This window comes from Hypomesus nipponensis, chromosome 8 (genome assembly GCF_054491055.1).
Source record: "Hypomesus nipponensis isolate SF chromosome 8, ASM5449105v1, whole genome shotgun sequence".
Taxonomy (NCBI): domain Eukaryota; kingdom Metazoa; phylum Chordata; class Actinopteri; order Osmeriformes; family Osmeridae; genus Hypomesus; species Hypomesus nipponensis.
This window is the reverse complement of record NC_140368.1, coordinates 2,983,246-3,005,996: the sequence shown is the minus strand read 5'-3', so window position 1 is coordinate 3,005,996 and position 22,751 is coordinate 2,983,246. Positions and strand designations below refer to the sequence as shown.

Below are 22,751 nucleotides of genomic sequence, written 5' to 3'. Positions count from 1 at the left end.
TGGTGATCTATTCGCCTCCAAAAACAACGCTGCGCTCCTAGACGTAGGCCTATGTCGATCTACAGGTTTGCTGTTTCTCGACGTTGTCATTAGGTCACGTATTCGCATATAGCCTAATGTAGGCTATATCAATTATTATGCAATATAGCAGACAGGGTAGAGGTGGTGTTCTAGTAACTTCCACAACAATGACGTGTGGAAGAGTCACAGTCCAGCGAATGCGTTCAGGCAGCAGACCGCTCGAGCTCACCGGGTGGACAGAATCCACCGAAAACTACGTCAAACGAAATGAATGGCTTTTCAACAGTATCATCATGTAACTAACTCGTCTGTTTTTCAGGTAGGAAACATAATATTTGCCATTTTCATTCGTTTAGTGTTTTGCGGTTGGACGTTAGCGGCGAGGGTTGGCGTCTGTCTGTTTTTGTTTTCGAGGAAGTAGAAAATCGCATTCAGTTGAAATGAATCATTGTGCCACCTTTTGAACTGGAACATGTTTTAGTTTATGCCGATGTTTGATGGTCTAGACCAGAGGACGAGGTTAAATGTAGTAAGATAAACGGAAATATCATGCTTCTTCTTCAAACAACTACTTAACTTTCAGAACTGTAGTATTGTCTCAAGTTACATCCAGGAAGGCTTTACAAGGATAGCCTCAAGACTACGTGTTCGACTATAACAAAATTATGCAGTGATATCAACTTAACAAAAAAGATGACATGTTATTTATTTCCATTAACTGTAGAAGTCACAGTTAAGAAATTTAAGAATATATTTGGTGAACAATACTGCATTCCTATAGGGTACCATACTGAATCTCCTATCGTACATATTCAAAGAATATTGTTTCTTTCTGTGACTATAACCTCTCCTACACTTCTACAAAACCTGTGTGTATTTGTCTCCCTTTCCTCTCCCATCTGTTATTCTACAAGCCAGGGACCTAGAGATGGTGATCACTAAAATGAGTCATTGGTTGGTGAATCACTGGGGACACATTAACCTTACTTATTATGATTGAGAGCATACAGGGGAATGAAGGTACACTAGAAAATTACCGGTTGCGTCCCTACTGAATGCTTAAGCAAAATATTCCTGACATTTTTCTGAGTAATGTGACATTTAAATGTGATAAATACCTGGAATAATCAAGAGCTGGCATCTGATTTGGCACTGCAAATAGAAACTCCTGTTTCCAATATCTGCCTGCACTGGTCATTAAGTGGAGTGAATTCATCATAAGAGAATGGACTCCATACACCTTCTCTTTCTCTCATTCTGTTTTTCTCAACATACACACACAGACACACAGACACACACACTAATGGTAACCAAGCCCTCTGTTAATTCCCAGGAAACTGAACTTCTTCAGTACGGCCGTGACATCATTAATTGGCTGACGGGCTATCCGTCATGAAGAAACGAGCCAAATCGACCAATAAGGTGCTGGAGGAGGAGGAGTCTCTGTGCTGCTGTGAGTATGTGGACAGTCACGGGAGGCGGAGCCACGTGGCAGCCTGCTGTTGTGAGTGTGACGAGCTGGATGAAGCCTGTGACAGGTGAGGGACACCTTCTAGATTCACCCATTTATCATGTTTGGTTTACCTGGCAATGGGCGCCGCTGTGATGGATAGCACATGCACTCTCGTATCATTGCGCTGTGATTGATTGCGCTGTGATTGATTGCGCTGTGATAGGTTGCGCTGTGATAGGTTGCGCTGTGATAGGTTGCGCTGTGATAGGTTGCGCTGTGATAGGTTGCGCTCTGAGTAGCCTTCAAGGCTCCAACTTATCCTTTGCAATATATGCCTCCCAAATGACTAAATATGAATAGCCCAGTAAAATGATGGAACTGTCTCCAGAGACTTTTCTAAACATACTCTTGATTTTCCATTGCTTTCTCCGATGGGCTTGGGGATAAAATGTGCTGTTGGGTTCTTGGGAGCAACAGTGTACATAAGGATTCAGAATTCTTTCTTTATCTTCTTTCTTTATCTTCCCTAAGATGGTTAAAGAGGGAGCCTCAGAAGCCAGACTCCATGTCCCGTCTGATAAACACCGTCTCCGACCGCGTCCGCGTTCCCTGGCTGTGGGGCGGAGCCAGGCGAGCGGACCTGTCTGTTGTCCCGCCCCTCGTGTTACTTCCTGTCTTCCTGCACCTGGCAGCCCTTCACCCGCTGTTGGGGGTGATAGTACTGACTGCCCTGCCCGTACTGGTGTTGTGGTACTACTACATCACCCACCGCAAGAAGGGCCGCACCCTCTTCTTCCTAAGCCTGGCGCTGTTCTCCCTGGCGTACATGTACTTCCTGTTCCTCACGGAGGTGTACTGGCGCGGACACACCGGGCTGCTCCAGCTGGGGGTGGTGACTCTGGGGGTGGTCCTCACGCTGGTGGCCCTGCACCACACCAAGAGACAGCCAGGCTACGTACGACCCAGCACCGCCCACGCACACAGCACGGTGACCTATCACAGCCCTCCGCCGGACAGAGATCCCGCCCTCAACGGAGCTCATGAGGTCGTGATCGCCCATCGGGCGGGGTCGTCCGAGCGGCCTGAGGAGGAGATGAAGCAGAGGGAGGAGGGGGCAGGGGGGCAGGGGGGCTGGTGCTCCGTCTGCAGGCTGCTCCGCCCTCCCAGGGCGGGCCACTGCAGGATCTGTGGGCTCTGCGTCTTGAGGATGGACCACCACTGTGTCTGGTGGGTCAGACTTGGACCCTCTACCTCCTTCATTTCCTCACTGCTGTTTACAGGCAGCGGTATAGCTGCGGGCTTTACTGTGTGAAGTTAATGTCATGTCGACTGCTCATGTCTGGCCTGTATGACTCGTTGCTCTAGGATCAAATTATTTCTAACTGTGTCTAAACTACTATTAACTGTATGTTTAAAAAAAGTGACAGTGACAGTAACCGTTGCATGAATCACTACAATTGTTAAAAGCGCAGTGCTGTGTGTGTGTAACCTAGGGTCTCAGTACAGTGTTCTGTCTTGTCTATACGTGTGCGTGTGTCATGTTCGTCAATGCCGATGGCAGGATAAACAACTGTGTGGGACAGGCCAATCATCGCAGCTTCCTGCTGACGCTCCTCCTCTTTCTGTTGACCTCTGTGTACGGGGTCAGCCTGGTACTGCAAAGCGTGTGTCCACGTCAGAACGTCCTGACCGCGCTGCTCTACTGCCCTGGGGTCTACAACCAATACAGGTACATCCAGTTACACACACACACACACACATCCCTACCCAGATGAAAATAAGCCAGTTTACAGTAGATCAATAGTGAGTAAAATACCCTATGGCACACTGCCAGATTGCCTCTTAAGAATCTCCAGAGAACACGTAATATGTAACTGATCCTTGCAATTGCTTCAGCGTCACTAAAAGCATGGATATTTTTAGATGGCTCTAGATTATCGTGGTAGTCAGTGTGAGCTGATTGAAATTGTAATTGAGTCTTCAAGAGATTATGATTACAACCTGCCAACAGTGCTTATTTATCATACTGTTGACTCAATCAGCTTGGTCCTCTTGTGATGTGTGTTCAAGTTTCTCTATTATTCTGGAACCTTCTCTCCGAGACAGCAATATACAGCTTTACGTTAATGTGTGGACTGATTTAAAATATGAACCCCTGTCCCATTCTATGAGGAAATTAAGAAATAAAGAACTCAGATGTGTGTATGATGATGATGAATGCATGTGTGTGTATGATGTATGTGTGTGTGGTGTGTGTCCTGTTTGCAGCTCTGCGCTGTGCTTCACCTGTGCCTGGTACAGCAGTATGGTGACAGGAGGGATGCTGCACCTGCTGGTACTGCAGCTGCTGAACGTCAGCTCCAACGTGACAGAGCGGGAGCTCCGCATGGCCCTCAGGGACCACACTGCTCGCAGGCATCTGTGGGGCCTCGTCCTGGACACCGGGGTCTACTCCCGTGGTTTCCGCAGCAACTGGGTGGAGTTTCTAACCATGGGCCACCCCCCGCCCTCCCCCAGCCATACCGACTTGGTCTAGAGAACTGCGACCGGAGCAATGAAAGGACCGGACCTTTTTTTGGAGCTGTTGCCGCAGTTCTGATTATCACCACAGGATGGCAGCATGGCAGCATAGCAGGGATGCCGGTCCACCCTCCTCCAGCTTGGCCAGACCGTCCAACACCACACGAGACACTATAGGCTAAGGCCAGGCCAACACTGTCTGGTGACGACTAGCCAGCACGTCTGTCCGTGACCTTGAACCACACGACTAACAGACCATAATGATCTGCCACCGGTTACAGGAATGACTGACACCTGCAATCTCCAGCCTCCATCTTTGTTTGTCCTACTGACCTTTTCCTCTCCTCTCCTCTCCCCGCACCGTTCACCTATCTCTCCATGGATCTCTCCATCTTCCACACACCAGCTCCTCATCATTCATGGCCACATTCCTTCTCCCTGAGTTCTGGGTGCCTTGTTTGGTTTGTGACCAAAAATGGAGCCCCAGGGCTCTTTTGAAGACTTGATTAATGCTGCAGCATGAAGGCGTCGCTGAGTATTTCCATATTAAGTTTGCACTCTCATCAGAAATAAACAGGTTGTGTGTTTTTGTCACAAACAGAATCACATTGATTGACCTCTGGAGAAGCGGTTTGTTCTGGATGATTTGTGTTTTGAAAGTGTGCGGTTACATTAAACATGACATAGAAGGAGAGAACAGAAGGCTAAACAAACAAAGCGTCATTAAGATTTATGCTCTCAAGGTTTGTCAAACTGAATTAGAATTAAACAGTTTCGAAAAACAAAACACACGTAGACGTAATGGTTTGAAAAATAGATTGGACAATGAAATGCATTAAAATGCTTTACAATGCTACACTTTATAACTTTATACTTTATTTAAAGTGATGGAAACATTTAAAAGCAGGGGTTGTCTGTGCCCTGCTCATCACAGCAGCATGTTGGGTGTGAGTGTGTGTGTGTGTGCACGTGGCTGTGGGTCCTGTCAGGTGGGGGGTTCCCAGAAGCTCTGCAGAGGAGAGCAGTGGAAGTCAGGGAGGACCTCAGCCACCCTGCGTCTCAACTGCTGCCGGCGGAACTCCTTCTCTCGCTCCTCACGCTGCTGCCGTGGAAACCTCTGCCAGGCCTGGAAGCAGCTCCGCAACGATCGTCTGACACACACACACACACACACACACACACAGTGGCACATTAAAAAGGCAAGATATTGGAAATCGAACATTCAGGGGAATGTCAAAGAAATTAACTTTTGAGGCGGAACATGTTTATACAGTAAATACTTATATAATGATCTGATGAAATGGTGTGTGGTGAGGACTGAGCCTAGGGCAGCCAATCTGAAAATAATTCTGCCTCCGTTGAACGGCCTCTAGTTTAATCAGGTCTAGCAGCAGGTGGTCTTCACCGAAATGCTTCCTGTCAGGCTAGTATGGAGAGCTGAAAGAACCTTCCTGTCAGGCTAGTATGGAGAGCTGAAAGAACCTTCCTGTCAGGCTAGTATGGAGAGCTGAAGGAAACCCTCTACAAGGTTCCACAGACCAGGACAACAGACATAACTACAGACCAAGACTACAAATAAGAATACAGACCAAGACTACAGATAGGACAACAGACTAGGACAACAGACTAGGATTACAGACTAGGACAACAGACTAGGATTACAGACTAGGACTACAGACTAGGACTACAGACTAGGACAACAGACTAGGACTACAGACTAGGACAACAGACTAGGACTACAGACCTGTCACTGTGCTGGTCAGCCTGCTGCTGCTGGTCCCAGTTCCTCAGCCTCTCCTGGGTCACATGATCCAGCAGCAGTGTCAGAACCCTCCTCAGAGTGTGTGTGCGGTGGAAGCGTTCCGCCCGACCCGCCAGGATCCCACACTGGTCTTTTAACTGCGCGCGCGCACACACACACACACACACAGGGTCTGTGTTTTATGTGTTAAATAGACAGTAGGTGTATGCTTGTGTGTTTAATAGACAGTAGATGTGTGTGTGTATTAAACAGACAGGTGTGTGTGTGTTAAACACACAGGTGTGTGTGATGCATACCCTCTTCCAGCTGCACAGGCTCCTGCGTAGCAGAATGTGCTGATGCAGTTGGTCAGCAGAGGCCCGTTTCTGAGCCTGGGCCTCGCCTGCGACCTGCTGCCAGGACAGGATGCACTGTCTCAAGAGAGCATGCCCGTGATGGCTCCCTGCCAGCTGGAAAGGATTGAAAGACAATACTGAAGCTTGATGGTGCCAGGTAAAGACAATTATGGGATAGCACAAAAGGCTGTGGGGCCAAAATCAACATTTTCTTATCCAAATTGGGTGCAGATTTTGTTGTTTTTACCATCCAGTAACCATACAAATTACTCAAAAAAACAAACAATGGAGTTTTTTATATAAAAATTGATATTTGGCCAAAAATGAATTCTCAAGGTTGCAGAGCTGGAAACATATTGCTGAGAAGTTACATCATCTTGAAATCCTTGGCCTCAATTAATCTGCTCAATCATTTAGCTCCCCCAGCTCCTTTTACCCACGCACCCCCCCCCCCCCACACACACACACACACGCACGCACACACACACACACACACACACACACACACACACACACACACACACACACACACACACACACACACACACACACACACACACACACACACACACACACACACACACACACTCCCCTTTCATGTTCTATCCTTCTGTCCATTTCCCCATTCCTTCAGTTCTCAGGCAGGTGGTGAAGCCTCCTCTCTGTAAACATCATCAGAGCAGTGTCTGATCCCAGGTGGGCTGTGTTTGCGTCGTCGTGCGTTTTGATTGTAGACTCAATGCAGCATTGTTTTTGTTCTTATTTTGCTCTTCAGTCCCCTGTACAGTGTATGTGTCTGATTACCTGTGCTTTGTCTCGGCCGAGGCTGACGAGGCGTTTCCATGGTGCCAGGCCTCGCCGTAGTAACAGGGTTCGGCGGTAGTGCTGCTGGGCCTCAACCTGAAGTTGGCGTTCCAGCTCCACGCGCCTCTGTTTCTCCTGTTCCCTCTGTCGACACACACGCACACACGTAAAGGTACACATACTTTCTTACTTTGCAAGTACTGAGACTACAGTACATCCATGAGTCACACTCACAGAAGACTACGGCTTCATGGATTCTGATTCATGCGTCTGATTGTGGAGGCTGTGTGCTCTAATGAAACGTAGAAAGGTTGTTCACCTCTCTCTCCTGCCTCCTGTCCTCTCTCCTCCTCTCCACGGCACGGCGTCTCTCCTCCTCCTCCTCCCTCTGCTTCTCCTCCTGTGCTGCCTTCATCTGGGCCTGGACGGGACATGTCATCCTTTCACACTGCTGAATAACACGAGTCCAGACTGGCTCTGGTGAACAGCTGTGTCTTCAACTCCCCCGTAGGCTGTATGAATACACTCCAGGCAACAGTTAATTGTCACCCTTACAACCTCCCGATACACAACCTCCCGATACACAACCTCCCGATACACAACCTCCCGATACACAACCTCCCGATACACAACCTCCCGATACACAACCTCCCGATACACAACCTCCCGATACACAACCTCCCGATACACAACCTCCCGATACACAACCTCCAGATACACAACCTCCCGATACACAACCTCCCGATACACAACCTCCAGATACACAACCTCCCGATACACAACCTCCCGATACACAACCTCCCGATACACAACCTCCCGATACACAACCTCCCGATACACAACCTCCCGATATACAACCTCCCGATACACAACCTCCAGATACACAACCCGACGACGTATCCTCATGAGACCTGGATGCTTTCCTGTAGACCCACTGAGCACTTCCGTTTTGCATCACCCTGCTGGCCTGCCTCTCATCTAACTCCTCCACCTCTCACCAGTTTCTCTTCCTCCCTTTTTCTCTTCATCTCCTCCACCTCCCTCCTGCGTTCAGCGCGCAGGCGAGCACGCTCTTCCATGGCTGTGTGGAGAGAGAGGGGGTGATGAAGACAGAGATCTGGGTGAATACATTATGGTGTGTGTGTGTGTGTTCTTCTGAGGCTTTAGAAAGAAGAAAGAATACTCTGTGTGAGTGTCTGTAAGAGAGAGAGAGAGAGAGAGAGAGAGAGAGAGAGAGAGAGAGAGAGAGAGAGAGAGAGAGAGAGAGAGAGTGTTGGTCTCTTCCTATTCCTCCCACAGTTGTAATTTAAGCCAAATGGAGTTCAACAGAGAGTAAAACTTTAAATCTTGTTTTATTGCACTGCGAAGGCTGCAGCTATACATCAGACTCACGACCATGAAATTAGTATTTACTTTTTTATGTACTTACTTACTTTTATTTAGTTCCCATTATAAAATAAAAAACCCTGACTGGAAGTTTTGTGACCAGCCAATCGGAACGCCTAGTGTGCATGTGTGTGTAGCGTGTGTGTGTGTGTGTGTGTGTTGTTCATCTCTAATCAGGAAGAGGGAAATGTGACGGCTGACCCATGACGGCGAGATGCTGGCCAGGGTGACGGACAGGTGGTTTCTGGCGGGGCAAGCAGAGGCCGGCCTGGTCCCTTGAGATGCCGCAAGCTCTGGAACAGAGAGAAACACAATTCACCCTGAAACCGGGAACGCAAATCATGAAATATTCACCCTCTATAGATTCACCTTCTCTACAACGATCCCCGTCGACCCCACAGGCAGCCTGTCTGAGCTAGTCTCCAGTGGAACACTCGCCCCGAGCCCTCATTCCAAATCAATGCATCACTTTTAATTAGTGAAGCATTCAGTGGGCATGTTTTAGGGGTTTATTTAAATGCATGGTACAATTTACCGTTATCACCCCAGTAAATCTAGAATTAGGACGCAGTGAGCTGCATTCATATTAGGACGCGATGCTTTATTGTTTTAATATAACTTTAATATAACTTCTCCCTGGTGGATTTATTCCAACGAGGCCGACGCTTGATTTCAGTCAAACCATCACCGTGATGTTCATTTATAATTACATCTCTCACACTGATAGCCTTTTGTGTCTTCAAAAGAATAACTTCAAACCAGAGTAAGCTAATTTAAGTCACCAGGGCACACCAGGGAAGGTCTGTTTGGGATCTCTCCACCCACAGGCCCCCAAAGCAGGACACAGTCAGAACATCCACAGGATGGAAGCCTTTGCAATGAATACCAATATACTGTAGCTAGTTAAATACAATAAGGGCCAATTAAATCTCGGGATCCACCTAGCGGCCTGGTTGAATTGGGAGGCGATAAACAGCCAACAGTCAGGGCCTGAGAGCTACAGACCCACGCTCACACACGCGAGACGTGAGGCTCTGCTGCAGGGGTTTTACCTCGGCTCCTTGGGGTCTGAAAGCGCCAGCGCGGCTCTCTGGAGCTCCTGCTTCAGTCCCAGCATGCTCTTCTCCTCCTGCAGCCTGGCGATCTGCTCCTCCTGCTCCCGCAACAGCCTCCTCTGCTCCTGGATGGTGTGCTGCTGGTTGGCGTGGCGATGGTGGAACCCGCCGCCGCGCAGTTCCGCGCTCCGACTCCGGGGGCCGCTGGCCGCGCCCTCCTTCCCCCTCTGCTGCGTACGGCGGAGCTCCCCGGGGGTCAGCTCCGCGTGGCGACGCGTCACCTGCCAGGCCAGGGTGGGGGGAGGGACATCGCCCTGACGACCAGGAGAGGGGGCGGGGGCTACGGTCGGTGACCCCTGTTGTTCTTTCTATGAATACAAGTAGAGTATGGAGTGCCAAGGTGGGATGTTAGCGTGTGAGGTGAGCGGGGTTGAGATACAGGAGGGCCCCAGGCTGGCACCCTGTGCAGGTCTAGTGAAGTGCTGCCCGGGGTCCTGTTCCATCACACAGCACCTACTAGTCTGTCCATCCTTACTGACCTCACTTCTGTATAGTAGTGTCTCCAAACTAGTGTCTCCAAACCCATCACTGCTACCATTTCTCTGTCTACGTTTCTGCCCATTTTTATTTTCCACAACTACTCTTCTCTGTTTCTATTTCTCTCTCCCTCTATCTCTCCCTCCCTCTCTCTCTATCTCTCTGGTGAGAAAGCAAGACTTGCAAGGTTCTGAATAATTCATCAGGGAAAGTTTCCCTGTGCCGGTGATCAACTTGGAGGAAAGTATGAGGTCCCTCATGCAAGCCCAGGACCTGGAGGATCCAACGCTTGTTTATTCAGTTCAGACACCACCACACTATGTATGAACACCGAATGAAAACAAAAGCATATTGATTGATTTTTTACCAGTACAGAATGACAGTACAAATAATGTTTCATTCATGGCCTGGGAGTGGTGTAACCTTTAGGTTTTGTGCTATGGATGACTAGGTTAATATCCAGCAGACATAATCAAGTGGGTGTGTGCGCAAGTGTCGTCAAGTGCATCATTGTTTATGTATGTTTTTATTTCTGCACGGAAAGCTTCCTTTCAAAAGAGGATACATCTTGGGATATCCTGCATAAGTAAAGGTAACAGAACTATCCTTTTTGTGTTTCAGAAGCTGGGCAAATAACATGAAGTGTCACTCACCTCTTGGGAGGCCTCTGATTGCACAGATGGCTTAGGCCTGACTGTGATTGGCTCACTGGCTGTAGGAACCATGGAGAGTTTCCCCGTTGCCGCGGCGCAGATCAGGGCGGCCATCTTGCGTCGAGTCTCCTCCTGCTGGGCTAGGAGCTCCCGGCGTTCTCCTTCCGCACGACACCACAGCCGCCAATCATCCAGGCATCGTCTGAGCAACCGCCTGCGATCGCTCTCCGTCGCCACCTGGCAGTTTCTAGTGGGGTTGCAGTATCAATAATTCCGCTGTTACTTTGAGTGATCCCTTGAACCTAACTAGCAGAGACTCCTGATCTTGCTACTAAGTGAAGCCTTTGGGTGGGCCTTTGGGTAGAATATCGAACAATCCTCGGGAAGAACAACCAAGTCCTAGCAAAAAACTGGTTTTAATGAGATGAGTTTCTATGTGCTGGGTATGATTGTGTCTCCATGGTAACCCTGAGAGGCTCCATGTTCTCCTTACCTGTTTTCAGTTCGTAGCTCCTCCTGAGTTTTCTCCGCCTCCCGCTGTTCCCGCCCCGCCCACACCAGCGCCCGCCAGGCTCGCCATGTCCTGAGCTGTCTCCTCCAATCACAGAGCGCCGCAGCCTTCCCCATGCGGACCCTCCTCTCCAGTAGTACAGAGTACCAACCAGAGAAGTACATCTGCAAACACTAGCCCACATAGTACACATGTGACATAGTACACATGTGACATAGTACACACGTTATGAGGCTCAAACACACTATCGCATTTTCCATCACACATGTATACACAAACATGTGACGCTGACCCATGTAAGCACACGTACACACATGCGTACACACACACACACACACACAAACCTTCAGGTTTAGTATCTGGACCCTGGCCTCTGCCTGTTGTCCATGCAGTCTCTCTCTGTCCTGTTGCTGCGGGGCTGCAGGGAGACCACACCAGGACTGTGGCACCAGGGGCGTCGGCTCTGCCCTCCTTCTGTCCAGTGTTGCCCTCTCCCTGTGGGACATACCGAGCACAGTCATGCCTGCATAACCTTCACGGGTTAGAAATTCACAACTGCCTTCTAAAAGACCAGGGAGACTGATTACTGTGCTCTGTATTGGACAGGTTTCAATGCATTAAATTCATTTAAAAAAAGATTCCAATTTGAAAATGAAAAATGATTGGTCCCTCTTCTCGGGCTGTTCAGAAGTGGAGCATGTGGAAAGCCCCTGGCTGCTGTGATAACACTACCTCTGTCTGGCCAGCTTTTCCAGGCTCCTTCTCTCCTCCATCTGCCGACGTAGTCGCACCATCTCCTGCTCCACCATGTCCTCCTGCCGCCGGGCCTCCTGCCTCCTCCTGCGCTCCTCCTCCTTCTCCCTCCTCTGAGCCTCCTCTCTGGCCGCCCTCCTCAGCTCCTTCTCTCTCCTCTGCCTCTCCCTCAGCGCGTCTCGCTGAGCGCGGTTCTCACGCACCTGCAACAGCATGTTGAGGAACCACGGCAAGTCATTAAGTCTGGAAATAGATCAGGAAGAATACAACGGGTCTAATTGCTTTAATCGGCACTAATCGCTTCAAATTCAGTTTGGCCCTCATAGCATGTAAACCGCCTCAAGGATTCCGTAGATGTTAGAACCTGAGCCTGCGTCATCTCATGCTGAACACGCACCTGCTTGTGTCGAGCCTCCATGGTGATGGAGGGGTCTCTGGGCCTCTTCTTCTCTCGCTCCGAGTCCAGCGACAGGTCCTCCACTGTCCCAGAATCCAACACTTCCCGCTCCATGAGGTCCTGAAGGAAGTTGTTGACTGCACTGCTTTCCTCCTCCTCAGCCAGATGGGAGTATAAATCTGAGCATGTGTACAAGTGTCAGTTAATTAGTGAGGGGGGGATGAGAAACAGAGAGAACGCTAGGTTAGTGATTCAAAATCACTGGAGTTGACATAATTCGCTCTTTAAATCATCCTATTAGTAATCTAATCACGTTTTTTTTTTAGCCAGCCTGACTCATCCAACTGTGCAGGTCATTATACCGTCGAAATTGCTGTAGTCCAGATGAGCAGGTTGAACAAGGGGCACAGCTGGAGGACTGGTCCTCTCACCAGGACCGACAGGGTCATCCTCCCCCTCGATATCCAGACACAACTTCCTGTTCATCCAGTCACTCAGCAGAGCCTGGGCTACACGAGGCAGTATTCATGGAGGTGAATTCCTTATACCTATTAACTGCTGAACAGTTCTTTCTTTCTGTACACTGCTTTGTGTGGTGACTTCCTGTGTTGTGACCTACCTTCGGTGTATGCTTCATCGTGGTCCTGCAGCTGGTCTGTGCTGGCTAGTGATGTCGCTTGGCTGCTTATTCCTGAGGGTGCTTTCTTGAGGGAGAAAACCTCTGACACAGCAAACTCTGAGGCCATTTCCACTCTCTAATGACAAAAATATTTTCAGAACTTGATGTTTACGAATGCCTATAAATCATCCTTATGTTAGGGCATATCTGTCTCTCTCGCACATGCATGCGCATGCATACAAAAATCCAAAGTTCTTACCTTCATCCAATGGTCTATATCACCATTACTCAACTGCACCTGTGTAGAATAAGTCAACCGTGAAGAGGTATTGACTGAAAAGCAGGAGCAAAGATAGTCTATAAAAATAATCTGGGGTTTGTATTTTGTAACCTCTGTTTTGATCATCATATCAGACCAATGGTTACAGGTTTGCAGAGTCAGCGGTCAGTAGGTTGCTGTTATACTACAAACGGCACCCGGCCAGAGCCTGGTGTCTGCTGATTATAGCCTTTCCTGCAGAAAGCTTGGCCAGTTCTTAAGGTCAGCATATTGTTTATGAATCATTTCCAACTAAGCCATCAAAATTCGCCTGACTTTCAGAGATTCGAATAGCCCTGTCTCTCTCTACAGATGGTCGAGGCCATGATATTAGTCTGCGTGGCATTTATAAGCATATCGCTAGAGTGAGATAATAATCCATTCACTTTATTTATCAGTCAGCCAAGAGGGCAGTTTTATTAGGGTTTATCTCTACCGGGGGGATTTCATCCAGAAAGGAAATGTCTGAAAAATGAAGATAGACAGTGGACACACAAACCAACACAGAGCACATATAGCATAAAGAAATTCAGTTTTTTAATATATATATAAAACTATCAGTATAAAGTATGCCAGGGTTAAAGGCGGACTCCCAGAGGTTTCGGGCGCTCAACTTCGACCACTATGAATGTGTTTATGTAATAAAAAGTTACTACTTCAAAAATCCTTTGAATCATGTTTAGATTTCAGTGTAACTAAGTTAAATCAACAAAAAGAAATAGGTATGAGATTTACCTTTCCAGAAGCTGGTATATTACTTCTGGTGAATCTCTTCCAGCGAAAAATATCAGGATTATGTCTTGGGTATGCCATTTCATTAATTTGCTAGTCCACCAACTCACACTCAGATTCAGCAATCAATTTTGTTTCCTATGCAGGCTACGGTTGCTAGCTTAGCTAGTAGTAGTGGCTAACTGAAGGGATGATGGGACAAATACTAAATTTGCTCATTTCAGTTGAAAAGTAATCTCACTATGAAAAACGTTAGCTCTAAATATCCCTTGTGAAGAAGAATCAGTTGCACAAAAACCAAATTAATAGTAATTCTCAAGAAAGTTGTAAAACTACATTTGTAGCTTCTCGCACCAAACTTTTGCACGGTGCTGCTGTTTGTATACTACAGGTGAATAAATATGTGCTGCTGGATATTGTAGTGAATAAGTCATCCTCCTTGACCTTCTGCCCGACCTTACACGACTACATTTCCCATGTGTATGAGAAACTTCTCTTTTGTTACTATGGTAACTTGGAAGCTCTTGTCCCAAGGCTGGACGCCTTGAAATGTTTGTTAATTAACTTATGTTTCGTTTACTGTTGCACAATCTTTTACCAACTCTCTGTGTACTAATAAAGATATGTTAACATGAGTCATTTCTTTATTTATGATTTTAGCTTCTTGTTGTCAAAACTAACTCCTTACAGTTTAGCTAGTGACGTAATACTGCCGCGACTTCCTCTCACATGCTGATATACTGTAGCTGCTTACTGGTGAGCGACTTTATGCAGAAAGGGTGTGGAATAAACATTTTACGTGAGCAGTACGTTACTTTATTTAACTTGCTAGTATTGTGAAGTAGTTAATGAAAGGTTCGGCTTCGTTGGATTGCTATGTATTCAAGTGCCGCATTGACAGCTGAGCTAGCCAGCCAGCAAGACTTCTCACCTCGCTAGTTATCGTTAGCTTATTTAGCTACTGTGAATCACTCATCACAGTTAGACAGAAAGGGTATGTGATTTCTTGTGGGTTTAACAATGTCAAAAACCAACACTGATTCATCATAGTCCAGCTCTAGTCAGCCTTTTCCTTAGAAATAGTAGGATAACTAGAAATGCCATCCGTGTTTTAAATAAGCGTTCATAAAAATGAACGTCTCGTCCTTTCCTCTGTTTGCATCATCCCAAAGGACCGTTAGAGAAGATGATCTAATCCAGTTGTTTGATCTCCAGGCAGTATGAAGTTGGAGCTGTCCCGTGTGGTACAGGGATGTCGGCTGGGGGTTCTGACGGAGCTGGGCAAGATGGGAAAGCAGTCACTGGAGGTCCCTGGTTGTATGCTCTACACACGCTGTGGCACAGTCCCTCATCTAACCCAGGACACACTGCAGACCCTCGGCAGCCTACCCCCACTCACTCAGGTCACCTTATCCACGCTGTGAGACACTGACACCCTCCCACGCACGCACATTCACCCGAGTCACCTCAGTGCCCTACTCTCTCTTACGTTTACATTTTGTTTTGTATTCTAGAGCGGAACACCAGGAAGTGTTGGAGGAGTTTAAGCAGGGATTCAGGAAGTTTGCAGGTAGGCGATGTTGAACACCTCTTCCCTTCCATCTCCACTGCATATAACACTGTTACATGGAAGATTTCAATAGAAATACCATTATTCATGACCTGAAGTATAGTAATGAAACACAAAATTGATTGTAGTCCTTTTAAACTATGCTATGTCTGTCCCATATTAGTGTTAAGTGGGTATGAAATGTCGGAAACATTTTGTAGAAAAACATATCTGTGCTGTGTGTTTGGCTATAGCATCAAGGTTGCCCTTGGCAAGCTGAAATTGAAAGGATAATGAAAGTCTAAGCGCTTGTTGTTCACACAGGAACTATTACATTGTGTCTTAAGGGGCCAGTGAGCTCTGTGATGCGTTAATTAAAAGTGAGTGTGCCACCAGTGCATGTTGTTGTTGTTGTTTGGTTGGTAGTCCCCCCCCCCTTGATCCTCCCCCCCCCCCCCGTGATTCCCCCCCCCCCCCGGCTGGGCTCACTGATAAGACCACACCTTCTTTCTGTCCTGTCTTAGGTTCACACTGTAATGAACATAATGAACGATGTGGCGCTTGGGTCTTCTGCTGTGCTAGTATGCTGCCGTGTCCTGTGATGTATGCAGTGTTACTGTATGTCGTTGTTTTCAGTAGGGTCAGATGGTTGAGCGGTTAGGGAATCAGGCTATTATCAGAAGGTTGCCGGTTCGATTTCTGTCCGTGCCAAATTATGTTGTGTCCTTGGGCAAGGCACTTCACCCTACTTGCCTCGGGGGGAATGTCCCTGTACTTACTGTATGTGACTCTGGATAAGAGCGTCTGCTAAATGACTACATGTTTTCTCTGCAGGTCTTCATGACACAGTTTTGTACTGCTCTCTTCATGACCCCGCCTCTCCGAGCCCTCTAGGTCACATCACCAACAAGGTCACGCTTCAGTCCCAACCCATAGAATGCATGTCTCTCTATGGATCACGTGTGACTGGCTTCACTGACTGTGATATGTGACAATGCTGCCTGTGTGTGTTGGGGTGCAGACTGTGTCAGTGTGGGGCAGCGGTGGGCGTATCGAGTTAACGGTGGCCAAGTTCATGGCGCTCCAGAAGGCCGTCCAGCCGGACTGGTACCAGAGCATGGCTGATGGAGAGACCTGGCCCAGTGACACCTCCCTCAAGAGGGTCCGCAAGTCGGTGGACCGCACCCTGGCCCACCTGGACGAATGTCTCCTCCTGCATCACAAAACACAGGTGATTCTTTTTTGCACCTGCTCGCAACCTCGTAGGCACTCGCCCACGCAGGCAGGCAGGCACGCCCTCCACTCACCTGTGGCCCCTCGTGTGTGCAGGAGCTGCAGGGCGTGGAGGTGTTTGGGGTGGTGGAGGGCGGGGATGCCCTGGAGGAGAGGGTGCGCTCAGCCAAAGAGACGGCCAAGAGGCCCGTGGGGGGGTTCTGTTTGGACGGGCTGCACACTGGCTCTATGGAACAGAACCTCAGGACCCAGCTCATCACCGCGGTAACCAAGGAGCTGCCTGAAGACAAGCCCAGGTGTGTGTCACAGTTCGGTACACCTTTGAATGTGCTGTGCCTAATAACTATACCTAACCCTTAGCCACATGGGTTAACGTTTTTTCCAGGTGTTGCGGCAAAATTCTTTGAATGAGACATTCTTTCGAAAATTGTAAAATAATAAATAGGTCACGTAAAGAAAATTTATTGGTGCTAAATGTGAAGTCTGGCCTCACTCTCCAGGCGGTCTGTCATTCATTATTGAATCCTGCGCCAGGCTTGTTTACCTAAATCAACGTCTGTTGACTTCTCACTACAATCACTGCTGTCCTGTCTGTCCTCACATCCTCATTGCTTCTTCAGCCAGTGATTGCTTGATGAAATACAGACATACCGCTCTCCCTCCCTCCCTCCAAATAGTTTTTCTCCCCTCTAGCCCAACTCTTAAACCCTCAGTGAGATTCTTTTTCTCCTCATTGCTGGAAACCCAGCTTTAGACTGATACCCCCCCCCCCCCCCCCCCATCAACCTCCTCCTCCTCCCTTCATCCCTCTGTTCCTCACTTCTGTTCTCCCAATCACACTTCACTTATAATGCTCTCTTGAAACCATGGCAACCCCCTCCTTCTCTCCTGGGAGCCATAGCAACCAGCCTGCTTTCATGCCACACTGGGAATACGGCCTGCGTTTGAGACAGACGGAGCAAACTTTTCTCTGCGCTCTATGTCTCGTCAGCTTGTCACTCACTTCAGGGCCTCGTCTCTGGGGAAGTGTCCTCCCCAACCTCCTTGTCCTGGAGGAGTGGATGGAGGCGCTATCAGCACCGCTGATATGGAAAGTGGATCGGGACTGTCTATTCAGTAGCCCAGAAGCACCTCTATGGGTCTAATTGGGTTTGGTTCTGACCAGCAGCTCCATGTGGACAGTAGTAGGTCAGTGGCTGCACCCCCCTCTGGGTCAGTCTGCTGGCATGTGATCCCGCTGTGGGCTGTGTGGAGGAGTCATTATAGAAGGGGGAATTGGGTCTGGGTCTGGCTCTTGGAGGCAGAGAGCCGGGGAGAACCAGTCCACACAAACATGAATCATCAGCAGCTGCAGGAACGGGCTGTAATCTGCTTATTTGTGTCCCAGTATCTTGTGCATGTGTGTTTGTAGTGTAGGTTTGTCTGCAATGTTTTCTTTACACGCTCATTGACTTTGTTTCTGTGCGTGTGTCTGTGTGTGTGTGTGTGCGTGTGTCTGTGTGTGTGTGTGTGCGTGCGTGCTGTGTGTGTGCGTGTGTGCGTGCGTGCTGTGTGTGTGCGTCTCTGTGTGCGTGTGTGCGTGCGTGCTGTGTGTGTGCGTCTCTGTGTGCGTGCGTGCTGTGTGTGTGCGTCTCTGTGTGCGTGTGTGTGTGCTGTGCCAGGCTACTGCAAGGCGTGGGGAGGCCTGACGAGGTGCTGGCGTGCGTGGAGGCTGGTGTGGACCTGTTTGAGAGCTTCTTCCCCTTCCAGGTGACGGAGAGAGGCTGCGCCCTCTGCTTTGACTTCGACATCAACCCCGACCCTGAGAGAGCAGGTACAGCGCCCCCCTCAGGTGTGCTGCAGTACTGTCACGTGTTTACCCCCTTTCTGCCTGTGTTTCCTGACCCTCACAGGGTTTCCAGCAGAACATGTGTTAGTTAAGGTGGTAGGGTGGGTTTGCCGACAGACCGGTCAGACAAAAAACAATTCTTAAAAAAATGCTTTTTTGTGTTCTGCGGAGAAGGGAGACTGCCGTTGATCATGGTTTGGAATGAGAGGGAGAGAACAGGAAAGAGGAACACGGCGGATATCATTTGATAAATTTGATGCTAATTGATGTTTCACTTGATGCTATAGCCAACCACACAGCACAGATATGTTTTTCTACGAAATGTTACCGACATTTCATACCCACTTAACACTTATATGGTGCTGTTCAGAGTGCCGTCCCTGATTAGCAGGGACATCCAGCAATAGAGGGAGCATAGTAGCATGGACGGCGATGGACAGCGATGCTGTCATGCTACTATGCTCCCTCTGTCGCTGCTCAGGGACGGCACTCTGAACAGCATCGCCGTCTGTCCATCCATGCTAAGATCAGCAGCCATCGCCGTCAGTCTATGGACGTCCATATGGACGGCTATGACGCTCTCAGAGATTTAGCTTCTACTGTCTGGATAAGAGCCTGATCAAAGACAAGCATTCTTACTGTGCTTATGTTGAAGACAACCAATAGTCAAGATGCTGATGAACTTGAGCAAGATATTTATTCTGTTAAAAGATTCTGGAGGGGGATTTTTACTCCACTGGGGTCGATATGAATCCTTTTCCCTGTGTGAGATAGCCCTCTATGGATCCAGATATTTTTAAGAGCAGCCATTCTGGCGAGGCATTGTGAATTAATGAACACACTCTGTAACATGGTATCTCGCTTCCAGTTCATTGGCAGAGCAGAGTGCAACGTATGCTTTTGAGTGTATTGTATGCCTTTGGTGGAGCTAGAACATATTTTCTAGTGTCTGGTCAGATGGAGTACATAAGCAGAGATAGCAAGACTTAATGAGTTTCAGTGACAATTTCAATTAAATCATGTCCGGTCATGCTATCTGACACGAGATTGGAGCGTATATTTGAATCTGCTAGACACAGCTATGAGGAAAACGTGTGCCAGACTAATGTGTCAGAAATGCAAAGCTCCATATCAAGTAGGGGTTTAGTGTCAGACAGAACGAATCGATTCTGCACAAGGAATGTAATGGGGTTCGCTAGAGGTGAGTGCAGGGCCGGTGTGGGCAAACCGAGCCGAAAAAAGACTCCAAATCCCTCCTCAGCCAATTAGAGTGGTCCATGGGGACGTGGTGTCAGAGTGTCACCCCAGTCTGCCTGTTCTCTGGCCCAATGCCTCATACTGGAGGCCACCTCCTCTCCCTGCCCCCCTCTCCTCCTGTCTACTCTGAGAGGGTGAGTCTCCCCCTCATCTTAATCTCTGTCTCTCATTCCCACAAAAGCTCACTTTATCTCACATGTGTCCTTTCTTTCCACTCGCCTTTCTCCTCCTGCTCTCATTTCCTTTTTTTTGCCAGTCCTCCCTGCTCACTGTTTCTCTGACTACCTTGTTTGGTCAACAGGCCCATCCCCCCTTCCTCTTTCTTCATGCGTCTTTCAACGCTTGCTGTTGGAGTTCAACTCCTTGTCTATTTTCACTCCATCTGTTTGCTTTCCCTCTCCCAGCCCCTCCTGCTTTCACCCTGCTTCTTCCTTTTGCGTACCTGTCCCCCAGCCCCCCTCCCCACCCCCTTCTCTCCCGCGATACTTCTCTCTTTCTCCCTGCCTGTATCGCTGGAAGTGCCCTGATAACTCTTTAATGAAGCTGGGTAGACTGGAAGCTTTTACTGTTTGTGCATGGTGGGGATTTTTTTGTTTGTTTGTTGATGTGTGCGTGGGTGTGTGTGTGTGTGAGAGAGATGGTGGAATCAAGTCAATACTGCCTTTTTCCAGAAGGGATAGCGGTGTGAAATTAGGACATAATGGAGTGCAATTGGTTTTGGTTGTATGGATTTGGAATTTGAGACGAGAGGTTTGTTGGAGGGACAGCAGGGGGGCTGTAGGAAGAGATTGGATTGGCCCACGTTCCTGTGGAGTTGGACAGCGTTGTGATTGGCGTGTGTTTGGGCAGTGCTGCAGCAGAATGAGGGGAGCTCCGCAGGAGAGACCGTGGAGAGACCAGGAGACTGTCTTGGAGAGGACCAGACCCAGATGACTCGCTTTGAGATCAACCTGAAAGACAAGAGGTTGGTTTCTTTCTCTCTCACACCTGAGGATTCACTCCCGGTGGTCTGGTTGACCTTGTTCTGCATATTGTCTGCTCTCGGAGGTTGAGCTTTACCAGGGCACGGATCTGACCCATGACCTTTGGCCCTGTGACCTGCAGGTTTAGGGGGGACTTCAGGCCCCTTGTGGAGGGGTGTGGCTGCTACTGCTGCCGGAACCACCAGAGGGCGTACCTGCATCACCTCCTAGTGACCAATGAGCTTCTCGCCGGAGTCCTGCTCATGCTCCACAACACGGCCCACTACTGCTCCTTCTTCTCCGCCCTGAGGGGGGCGCTAGCCAGCGGCCAGCTGGATGCCCTCAAGAGAAGAGTACTGTGGGGGAGGAGTGGAGAGAGGAGCAGGGATGTGGTAAAGGATGAGGACTAGCAGAGTTGAGTTGGGGAGGGTGGAGAACAGGGAGGGGGTGGGTGGGGTGGACGTGGAGAGGGCTGCTGCCATGCAAGGATCACTAGTCTGCTGACCGTATTGTCAGGGCTTTACTCTAATTGGTTTCACCTGCTCGGCAGACAGGAGTATGATCACTTGAAGGCGCGGAAAAGGTTTCAGGGGTCAGAGTTTAGGCTCTTAAAGGGTAGGGGAAGAGGAGATGAAGGAGTTTTCGCCCTTGTCAGAACCATTTCCTGAGCATTTCCCTCCCCTTGAACTGAAGAGGACAGGTGGGAAACAGAGAAGAGGGGGAAGAGAGCCAAGACGGAGGACATGGAGGAGGGGAAGAGGAGAGACAGGAGAAGAGAGAGAGGAGGGGAGGGGAAAGAGGGGGTAGGTTTCATAAGGAGAGAGAGAGAGAGTACTGGTATAGGGGACAGCAGAGTATCGACCATGGCGTCACCCCGGCATCCCTCCTGACAGGGTCCCAGTCCAGTGGAAGAGTAATGTCCTCCAGCCTCCTTAACATAACTGGGCCAGGAGCAGGACTGCTGGGAGAGCAAGTCGTGATGATTAACAATGAACATCCAGCAGGAACTCTCTGTCTCGCATCCTCCATTGATATGTTGTCAACACTTTGTGTTCCTCATGACATTTTTGTTTTGTTTGGCCTCATATCCACTTCACTTTTAAGATGTAAAAGTTGAATACCTCAGGTGTTGGACCAGTGTTTTCTTTTGAAACCATCTATGTGCTTTATTAATAACCAGTTTCAATTTATCTAAAACAAGGATCTTCATTCTTTTATATATAATGTTTTTGCACTTGAACAGGTATTTGATGATGGATTTGCCATGTCTAATAAATTGGAAAAGTATGTGCTTATTACCCGAGGACTTTATCTATTGCTATTATATATGCAGAAAATTCACACATAAACCCATACACGCCTGTTGGGAATGTCTCTGGAATGAAAAACGCAATCTTGTGCATTCCAAATGCAGCTATGTTATGCGCATGCATACATATGTGATGGTTTATGTTAGGATAGTGCAACCCAGGGGATTCCTTGAGGTTAACTAGAGGTTCCAGTTGTCATCTCCATCGTTAGCTCTGCCGAGGACCGACACAGATGTGGCAGACCGCGGCGTCTCCGTGGCAGGAAGAGGGCGAAGGGGAATGTATTAGTGAAAGATTGAGGCTGTAATTGAAGGACTGTGACTATAACTGTATGGGTGGGAGGAGAAAATGTGCTACGCTTGCGAGAATTCGCACGATAATATTCCTGAGTGGGTTTGTGCTTGAGTTTTATTGAGCCACACGTACAATGTGTGACGTGTGTCTGTCTGGATGAGATTCTGCAATACAGCGTCAGGTGTATTTGCGTGTGTCCCGAGAGGAGACCACGGTAAATAAGAAACCAGTGTGTGTTTGTGTGTGTCACAAGTCTGCTACGGATGTGTGAGAGACAGTGGGGACTATTTGCATTTAAAAGGGGACCATGATAGGCACGAACGCAACAGGTGGGCCACACAGCTCGTTTGAACCAATTACATTGACAGAGCTGCTCCCGCGATCATTAAAAGTTTCCCTGCTCTCACCTCCCTCCCAAAACTTTCCTGTGTGAGGTGTCATTTTATCTTGCACTTCACACA

General features: G+C 48.5%; 3 protein-coding genes across 8 annotated transcripts; 2 read left to right on the top strand and 1 right to left on the bottom strand.

Annotated features, from left to right (window-relative positions):
• The first annotated feature begins 137 nt into the window (after positions 1 to 137).
• Positions 138 to 4,850, top strand: zdhhc23b (zDHHC palmitoyltransferase 23b). Its single transcript, XM_084703067.1, has 5 exons — positions 138 to 340; positions 1,355 to 1,559; positions 2,006 to 2,701; positions 3,036 to 3,203; positions 3,743 to 4,850. Exons 2-5 carry the CDS (start codon positions 1,414 to 1,416, stop codon positions 4,008 to 4,010), a joined length of 1,278 nt encoding a protein of 425 aa, XP_084559193.1. The 5' UTR covers positions 138 to 340; positions 1,355 to 1,413; the 3' UTR covers positions 4,011 to 4,850.
• A 3-nt stretch (positions 4,851 to 4,853) lies between these two features.
• ccdc191 (coiled-coil domain containing 191) lies at positions 4,854 to 14,274 on the bottom strand. 3 transcript variants are annotated; one of them, XM_084703060.1, is made up of 18 exons: positions 13,861 to 14,274; positions 13,512 to 13,590; positions 13,066 to 13,104; positions 12,807 to 12,942; positions 12,550 to 12,696; positions 12,188 to 12,366; positions 11,770 to 11,993; positions 11,382 to 11,532; positions 11,020 to 11,210; positions 10,527 to 10,773; positions 9,334 to 9,704; positions 8,483 to 8,574; positions 7,894 to 7,976; positions 7,215 to 7,316; positions 6,896 to 7,039; positions 6,053 to 6,205; positions 5,739 to 5,893; positions 4,854 to 5,145 (listed from the first exon to the last, which is right to left on the bottom strand). In XM_084703060.1, exons 3-18 carry the CDS (start codon positions 13,069 to 13,071, stop codon positions 4,980 to 4,982), a joined length of 2,547 nt encoding a protein of 848 aa, XP_084559186.1. In that variant the 5' UTR covers positions 13,072 to 13,104; positions 13,512 to 13,590; positions 13,861 to 14,274; the 3' UTR covers positions 4,854 to 4,979. The 3 variants fall into 3 exon arrangements, with proteins under 3 accessions (XP_084559186.1, XP_084559187.1, XP_084559185.1); XM_084703061.1 differs by having other exon boundaries at positions 13,562 to 13,590; XM_084703059.1 differs by lacking the exon at positions 13,512 to 13,590.
• A 281-nt stretch (positions 14,275 to 14,555) lies between these two features.
• qtrt2 (queuine tRNA-ribosyltransferase accessory subunit 2) lies at positions 14,556 to 21,984 on the top strand. 4 transcript variants are annotated; one of them, XM_084703770.1, is made up of 9 exons: positions 14,556 to 14,613; positions 15,073 to 15,277; positions 15,372 to 15,427; positions 16,241 to 16,317; positions 16,428 to 16,637; positions 16,736 to 16,935; positions 18,301 to 18,470; positions 20,574 to 20,688; positions 20,829 to 21,984. In XM_084703770.1, exons 2-9 carry the CDS (start codon positions 15,078 to 15,080, stop codon positions 21,094 to 21,096), a joined length of 1,296 nt encoding a protein of 431 aa, XP_084559896.1. In that variant the 5' UTR covers positions 14,556 to 14,613; positions 15,073 to 15,077; the 3' UTR covers positions 21,097 to 21,984. The 4 variants fall into 4 exon arrangements, with proteins under 4 accessions (XP_084559896.1, XP_084559898.1, XP_084559895.1 ...); XM_084703772.1 differs by having other exon boundaries at positions 14,574 to 14,663; positions 18,301 to 18,452; XM_084703769.1 differs by having other exon boundaries at positions 14,574 to 14,663.
• The last annotated feature ends 767 nt before the right edge of the window (positions 21,985 to 22,751 follow it).

What these genes read in the sequence shown, in the direction of transcription:
- zdhhc23b (XM_084703067.1), top strand. Translation starts at nt 1,414, where the DNA reads ATGAAGAAACGAGCCAAATCGACCAATAAGGTGCTGGAGGAGGAGGAG. An exon ending in CTGGATGAAGCCTGTGACAG is followed by an intron (nt 1,560 to 2,005) that starts GTGAGGGACACC and finishes ATCTTCCCTAAG; the next exon opens with ATGGTTAAAGAGGGAGCCTC. An exon ending in GGGGTCTACAACCAATACAG is followed by an intron (nt 3,204 to 3,742) that starts GTACATCCAGTT and finishes TCCTGTTTGCAG; the next exon opens with CTCTGCGCTGTGCTTCACCT.
- ccdc191 (XM_084703059.1), bottom strand. Translation starts at nt 13,938, where the DNA reads ATGGCATACCCAAGACATAATCCTGATATTTTTCGCTGGAAGAGATTC. An exon ending in ATATAGACCATTGGATGAAG is followed by an intron (nt 12,943 to 13,065) that starts GTAAGAACTTTG and finishes TTTTGTCATTAG; the next exon opens with AGAGTGGAAATGGCCTCAGA. An exon ending in GCCTGTGCAGCTGGAAGAGG is followed by an intron (nt 5,894 to 6,052) that starts GTATGCATCACA and finishes GCGCGCGCGCAG; the next exon opens with TTAAAAGACCAGTGTGGGAT.
- qtrt2 (XM_084703770.1), top strand. Translation starts at nt 15,078, where the DNA reads ATGAAGTTGGAGCTGTCCCGTGTGGTACAGGGATGTCGGCTGGGGGTT. An exon ending in GGGATTCAGGAAGTTTGCAG is followed by an intron (nt 15,428 to 16,240) that starts GTAGGCGATGTT and finishes TTTTCTCTGCAG; the next exon opens with GTCTTCATGACACAGTTTTG. An exon ending in TCCTGCATCACAAAACACAG is followed by an intron (nt 16,638 to 16,735) that starts GTGATTCTTTTT and finishes TCGTGTGTGCAG; the next exon opens with GAGCTGCAGGGCGTGGAGGT.